Genomic DNA, 7,744 nt, shown 5'->3' with positions numbered 1-7,744 from the left:
GGCTATTCCTCGACCTAGAACCTAACACTTCAATATAGCCAAAATATTTGTAATTTTACTTTTTAAATGTATTACCTTTTATGTGTGCAATAAACACAACCAGTCACAATGTTTTAATCAAATTAGGCTACTTCAAAAGTCTCCTGTAGGCTACCTGCGCACGTTCATCCACTCCACTAACTAATATAATTCCAGCATCAAACTGCACATCGGCCACATCAGTTACAAAACAGCAAAAAGTTTAATGACATTCAGTGATTGTCAAGCCAAGCCTTCGATACTGAGTAGGGAGGGATGTTTTCCCTGTTTGTCGGGATTGACATACTCTATTTGATTGTGGTGTTGAAAACGCAAACCATGATGAAGCGCTCGAAGTCGGTATTCGGTATGCAGTTATGCATTGCTTATTGGTTGTGTGTAGTGCTTTGGCACAGAAACCTGTTGGTGGAAAATTGTTGCATATATTTTATATAATTAAGCAATAATGCCCGAGGAGGTGTGGTATATTGGCCATATATCACAAACCCCTAACGTGCCTTATTGCTATTATAAACTGCTTACCAACGTAACTAGAGCAGTAAAAATAAATGTTTTGTCATACTCATGGTATACGGTCTGATATACCATGGCTGTCAGCCAATCAGCATTCAGGGCTCAAATCACCCAGTTTATAATTATAAATATAGCATAAAAATGTTGAAAATCGGATTTCCCCCTAGCTGATCATTGTCTGCAGTCGGCTCTGATTATAGTGTAATGACATAGGCAGGGAGATTGAGCTCGTCCGTGGTGGTCGGCGAACCCTCAACCAAACTGTCCCTTATTCTATAAGACGAAATCCTCAATCATGAAGTGCTAACTACACAAATAAGACAAATGATTGTTGCTGTTTAAACAACAATATCATGTCTAGCCTTCAACAGCATATCTTACATTAACCCCCTACCAATGCTTGTGGAATACAGGACGTGTACACTATCATGTCTCATCTTTTTTTCCTCAATCAAACAATCACATGAGCACACATACTTCCATTCACACACTCCATTCACCACAATGAAAAAAAATATTTGATTCACATAAATGACCTATATCATCATTTTGTATTTCATTTTGCATTTTGCAATAGGCAACACGTCCTGCTGCACCAATTTCAAAACGGATGCCATAATCTAAATGTATGATTGAAACAGGAATGACCATGAACAATGTAAAAGTACTAGTTGACAAAAGCCATAGGCCTACTAGAGGTACATTAAGAATACTTTTTCATATAATCTAGGATATTGTCATGTTTAGCTTTTCCCTTCACTGTTTTAACCCACCATCACTAGAAACCTCTTACAGCCATATAATGCCATTGTCAATCCTCTTGTTCTTCACTGTCCTCGCGAGTCTCTGTCTTCTTCTCCTTGTGACAGGTGAAAATTCGCCGCATTTCCTCCTCATACCTAATGAAATGCTCTCCAAATCTGGCCCAGGCTTTCATGGGGACCGTTATGGTGTTCCTGTATGGCTGTCGTACCTCGCTAATCTTTAAAAAGACACCGTACCTGTTGGAACCAACGTCGAAATAAAACCTCTTATTGTCCACTCGGAAAGATGCTGCCTCGGGAAACTCTGGGGTTTCTTCATGGTTCCTATTGCCTCTTCCAAGCTCCTCCGTGGCATCATCATCGCCGTAGTCTTCAATCAGCTGCGACAGTGCATCTCTGAATTCGATTAGCCCTTGAGCCGGCAACACTATGGTTTGCTCGATGCCCTGGCCGTAGTAACCCATGGTGCCATGCCCTCTGCTGACAGTCTGTCTGATGCGGAGGAACCTGCCTCGCTGGTTCTCTTTCAGGTCCAGATAGTACTTTCTATTGTCTCTCTCAATGAATTCACTCTTCAGGACGCGATGAGTATGCTCCTCCGACACCGCAGAGCCGGTGGGAGACACTGATGCTACGTGTATCTTCTGCGGTCTTCTGCAGGAATTGTGCGGGCGGCCCTGGCCATTGCTCTGCTCTTCTGGCCGTGGTACCAGAATACCTCTCAACCCAATATGAGCGTAATAATCGATGAAGTCCCCCAGGCAATACCGTAGATCGGGTGCCATTGACATGGACAGCGTTAATTTGCTCTTTCTGATGTTATCATGACGTTCTCTTCCAATCCAAACCTCTGCAATTTTTAGGAATCGGCCCCGTGCACTTTGTTTTACGTCCAAATAAAACCGTTTCTTCTGGATGTCGACACGTTTAGAGGCAAGCTCTTGAATGTCTATGCCCTGCTGCTGTGTGCCAGGGTGGACATACTGTTGAGGATATGCGCCTCTCGCCATATAATCTGATGTAATCCTTCCTCTGTCTCTTTCCATCCCTCTTGAATATGTTGCATCAGACATCATTATTTCGTTTCCAACACAGTTAAGCACACGACAAATTGTCTGGCATTACCAGCCAGCATGCTGTCTTTCAGGTAACCTTATTGATTTAGCTAGCCAGCCAGCTTGTGGCTATAGTAGGCTAAATTTTAAAGATACCTGGAATGACCTGAAATGGCACCTACTCGACAGGAGTATTGCGCTGATCGAGTTTCTGCGTCCCGATTTAAAGGTCAAGCGTTAGTAACGTTTGGTGCCATTTCCATCGTAACTCTTGGCAAGTCGGGTTACCTAGCTACCACCTTTCCTGCATCTGACACTTCTTCCCCGTCTGCTGAGAGTCTATGAAAGCCGCTAGCCTGGTAAAATTAAAGGAGAAATCTTCCAATCCAGGGTGTCTTTAGAGGGCGCTGCTTCGGTGGTTTCCACTAGTTACCACAGCCACAAAGTCGAAATTGGCTGTCGTAAATAATCATTAAAAAAAACAAAAATAGTTTAGGGTTAGGCATAAGGTTATCGGTGTGGTTAAGGTTAGGTTAAGGATTAAAATCGCATTATAAGAAGATACATTTTAGAAATAGGCGGGGTTTATGACGTTGTGGCTGTGGTAACTAGTGACGACTTGCTTCGGTAGCGGCGGATTGATGAACCCAATGAACCCATCCAACTATCTCCCCCTCCCTTTCCAGGAGCGAAATCACACAGTTTAAAGAGACAACCTAGTCCTAGTTTGAGCAGTACAGTTTAATTTGACACAGCAAGCGAATTTACTGCAAATAACTGCCTTTATAAGGTAGATAGCTGCAATAACGTTGTCACCGTGGATAGAGATACTGCCAAGGAAAATATAAAGGCCTACCTACCAATCTTTTCAACATGTAAATAAATTAGAGGAAGACACATGATAATTGATTGACAAGATATAGAACAGTGCGCTGGTTACCGGTATAGTCCCAGTCAGTATTTGATAGAAGGTGGGGAAAACAACCTGTGGTTACTCCATTGGCTCACAGCAAAAACTTGAAATTTTTTCAAAAGCAATTTTCTTGTCTGCTTTTGTCAATTACAAAACGACATTTAAGAAAGTACAACATGTCTAAAGATTACTTTTCAACATTGCCTGCTCCCTAGCATTCTCACTGCTTAGAAAAATGTAATATTGTAGGGCTTCCCTAATGCCCCTTTTCATGATGTTGCTAGCAGCCACATGAGTGAGTGAGTGCTAGCTAGCTAGCAACCAGAACATTAAAGCTACAATATGTAATTTTTTGGGCGACCCGACCAAATTCACATAGACTTGTGAGTTATAGATCTTCATTCTCATTGAAAGCAAGTCTAAGAAGCGGTAGGTCTGTTCTATGTGCGCTATTTCTATGCTTCCCATTCTTAAGTTTAGTTTTTGGTCTATTACTTTCAGTTTTGTACACCAGCATCAAACAGCTGAAAATCCAATCTTTTAAAATTTTTGCAACCAGGAAATGGCGGAGCAATTTCTGCATAGTGCATCTTTAAGCTAGCCAAGACCAACATCAAACAAACTGACTATATGGCTACAAGTAGTGAGTGGAGTTACAAACGGACTATACTAAACAAGTAACATTTCTTACCTGTGATGAAATGTGTTCCACACACATTGCTACGTGTAGCCTTCTTGGACACCGGGTCCCCACATTTCTCATGCCGAACAGCCTGAAGCCACAGGGCTCTTCTTGCAGCCTCTATTTCCCTACATGGGAGCATTGAGAACTGTAGGTCGGTATTTTTGACCAGTTTACATGTTAATTGAACAACACAGCAGCTTTTCAACATGTTTTTTAAAATGTCTGTATAACAAAAGATGTACGACGAAGTTGGATCTTTTACAATGAGGGTCAATTGGAAAGAATGTTTGTTTTCCCCAATTTGACTCGGAGTATAGCGTTATTGTTTTAGTGCAAATTATTCTGTTGATTCCATCAACAGTTTGTTTTCCGCGACCAGAGAAAAAAAGAACATGCTGCATTCAATAAGGCAACAATCTACTCAGCTTCAAAATGTCCCGGTTTCCAAGGTTTTGAACAGACAATAAAAATTGTACTAACGTCCCAAGTGAATGTATGATATTGTAATGATAACGAAATTAATGTTCTCTTGACGTACGTCCTTCAAACAAATCATTAAATAGTGATTTATTTATCAGATTATATATATTTTTAACTGAAAGGAACCATTTAATGATCTTGAATTAAGCTTGTCCAAATGCTCAGAAAAGACTATGATAAATGATATGATGACTGATATGACTGGCGATTTTGTTTCACAAAATAACGAACATCATTTTATAGCTACTGTAACCAAAAGAGTAATAATATGTGCTGTAATGTTACATAGCTGCAACTCATCCTCCAAAACAGTACGTGGCAGCAAATCTCGAGTATATTGAGTCAAAATGAAAACAAACCAAAAAGAAGATGGAAGATTCCTGGTGTCTGTGACACCCGCCGTTTGGTACGATGCAGACCCGGTGGAGAGCGTGGTGAAACAGAGAAGACACTGTCTGTCCTGCTGAGTTTTGATGCAGAGCCTTTACCCAACAAGGTCAAGTTAGGATGTGTCAGTTATCCCGTGAGAGCTTTTGTCCCGAACTCATTACGGTGTTTTAGGTACCAAGCTTATGGTCATGTTGCAGCAGTGTGTAGGAGGGAGATTCCTAGATGTGAGAAGTGTGCAGGAGGGCATGAGACAAAGGAATGTGTAGTATTGGTGGGAAAAAGTTGTGTGTGTTAACTGTAGGGGTGCACATGATGCTGGAGATCAGAAGTGTCCAGTGAGAGAAAGGCAGGTTGAGGTTGCCAGGTTTAGAATAGTACAGAAGGTGTCATATGCTCAGGCAGTGAAGAGAGTAGTAGAGGAAGATGGGTCCAGGGTGAGGGATCCTAAGAGGCTCCCTGTGAGTAGGCCGAGGCCAATAGAGAGTGATAGGAATAACATGTACTTCAGTAAGGTTGGTTTCTTAGCGTCCATAGCCATGGTTATCAACTGTACCGCAGAAATGGAACTTAAATAAAATAAAATAGATGTTGCGGTGGCAGCTGCAGAGAAGTACTTGGGTGTACAAGATTTTACTGCAGAGTTACAAGGTGTGTTGAACGATAGTGTCCCATCCTCCCATGCTGCTGGCCTGGTGTAGGATCAGATAGGGCCAAGTAGTGGAAAAGTGGTGAGCTTTTAATGGGTGTAGGGTTAGTTGGTAGGGCAATATCTCATCCCTTTTCTCCGTCCTTTTTCCCTTCCCTTTTTGTATCACAAAGTGTAATGATTCACACTCCAGAACAGTAGGCGAAAACACCAGACTAGATAAGAGAAATTGATTAATAGGGAGGCTGTGACTGGCCTCACTCTCCAGTACAGTAGGTGGCGGTGTCTGCACCTCTCAGTTGCGATCCGCCAATATACATTTAAAGAAGAAGAAGAAGAAGAAGATGGTGTTCCGTGATGAGATTGAACGTTCTAGCATATTTTTCTTGTGTTTAACCAATAAGTTCTTGCGAAAGATGGATGATGAGGAGGAGACCTGTCTCTGATGGTTAAGAAATGTAACCTGACAAGAGTGAAGGTGCGGTGGCAGGTGTGGTGAAGACCTCAGAGTCCGAGCCTCACCTGATGGTCATGCAAAGGATGATTCTGGCCCAGTGGGAGTGAAATCTTTGGTTGAAAGTGGATCCCTGCCCTTTGGCTGACCCATATGTAGTCTCAGGCTGTGTAGAAAATAAATTGGGTACTGATAAATCAGTGAAGGTAGCTCGAGTTGGACTTGTGATGATTTTCTGTGTTTTTTCCCCCCACAGGGAGTGGGCACTTTGCGTCACATGCCTCAGGACAAGACCTTTGACTTGCTTTGCTCTCGGAGTAGGACGCATTTGAAAGGAGTGATTACTGGGGTGGCGTTAAGTGTTGAGTTAGAGCAACTGAAATGGAAGATTCCCTGTGTCTGACCCAGTGGTGAGTGTGGTGAAACTGAGAAAACACTGTTTGTCCTTTTGAGTTTTGAAGTAGAGTCTTTACCTGACAAAGTAATGTTAGGATATGTCAGTTATCCCATGAGAGCTTTTGTGCCGAAACCACTAAGGTGTTTTAGATGCCAAGCTTACGGTCATGTTGCAGCAGTATGTAGGAGGGAGATTCCAAAATGTGAGAAGTGTGCAGGAGGGCATGGAACAAAGGAATGTGTAGTATTGGTGGAAAAAACTGTGTGTTAATTGTGGGTGTGCCTATGTTGCTGGGGATCAGAAGTGCCCAGTGTGAGAGAGAGAGGTTGAGGTTGCCAGGGTCAGAGTAGAACAGAAGGTGTCATATGCTGAGGCAGTGAAGAGAGTAGAGGATGATGGGTCAAGGGTGAGTAGTAGGCCTAGGCCAATACAGAGTTATACGAATTTGTGCTTCATTAAGGTTGGCTTCTTAGCATTCATTGCCATGGTTATCAACTGTACCGCAGAAATGGAACGTAAATCACAGAGAATAGATGTTGGGTGTACAAGGTTTTACTGTAGAAGAGTTACAAGGTAAGCCACTGTAATCCTATGAGATTGGTGCTTTCATGCAGTTTAACAGTTTGCCCATGGCTGCCTCCATGTTGTAATACGTGGTGCAAATGTGACATACAGACTTATTGAAATGGGATGTGGAGTTCACTTGAACAGCGTTACTTTATATTATGTGTGTCCACTTATCAATAAATGTCAAATTATTTGACAAAAACAAAAACCACATGAGTGGATGCATGCATAAATCGATAGATAATTGAATCAAACACTTCATAATGAAAAATAATAATTGAATGAACAACATTTATATTTACAGGTCCATGATGTTTGCCTACTACATTTGTGATGCTTTGTCTACCCATTCAAAGGCTATGTAGTGTTGGTGAGTACTGTTATCATAGGTTGTTTTGATACCAAAAAATGTTTCGCTCCGAATGTCAGTCTTTAGGTCTTATGGTATTTCTGTTCTCTTTTTTTCATTGTTGTGTGAATTTGGAAATGGAAGGGGTGTTCAGAATCGGTGTCAAGTAGGTCCCAACATGTGTATCATTACAACTTAAAGCACCCACATTACGGCCATACTGTCCATTACCCATGTACATACATTGACTATCCATGCGCATTTAAGACCTGGAATGCCTTAATTGTGCACCAAAGTAAAGTCCATTCAACGGAGGTTACTAAATATCTCACAAACGTGGCAATATTCAGTTGTCATCTATGTGCTTGCAATGATTTAGCATCAGAAAATGATGATTTTGTACACATCAACAGCCATCTCAAGAGTAATGAAACTATCACTTGTATGTTTGTAGGCTGTAATTTTCAGACAAACATTAATGGTACCTTTTAA

The 7,744-nt window shown here is 41.6% G+C and overlaps 1 protein-coding gene across 1 annotated transcript; it reads right to left on the bottom strand.

The window, feature by feature from the left end:
- Positions 1-675: 675 nt before the first annotated feature.
- Positions 676-2,755, bottom strand: LOC121541092 (purine-rich element-binding protein gamma-like). Its single transcript, XM_041850076.2, has one exon. The coding sequence runs from the start codon at positions 2,390-2,392 to the stop codon at positions 1,364-1,366; it is 1,029 nt and encodes a 342-aa protein (XP_041706010.1). The 5' UTR covers positions 2,393-2,755; the 3' UTR covers positions 676-1,363.
- Between the last annotated feature and the right edge of the window lie 4,989 nt (positions 2,756-7,744).

The sequence above is a fragment of the Coregonus clupeaformis genome, chromosome 27 (assembly GCF_020615455.1).
Source record: "Coregonus clupeaformis isolate EN_2021a chromosome 27, ASM2061545v1, whole genome shotgun sequence".
Classification (NCBI taxonomy): domain Eukaryota; kingdom Metazoa; phylum Chordata; class Actinopteri; order Salmoniformes; family Salmonidae; genus Coregonus; species Coregonus clupeaformis.
Note: the sequence above shows the minus strand (reverse complement) of the source record. Positions and strands in the feature narration are given on the sequence as shown.

Bases quoted from the DNA above. Each gene is read 5' to 3' on its own strand.
- LOC121541092 (XM_041850076.2), bottom strand. From the start codon at position 2,392: ATGATGTCTGATGCAACATATTCAAGAGGGATGGAAAGAGACAGAGGA.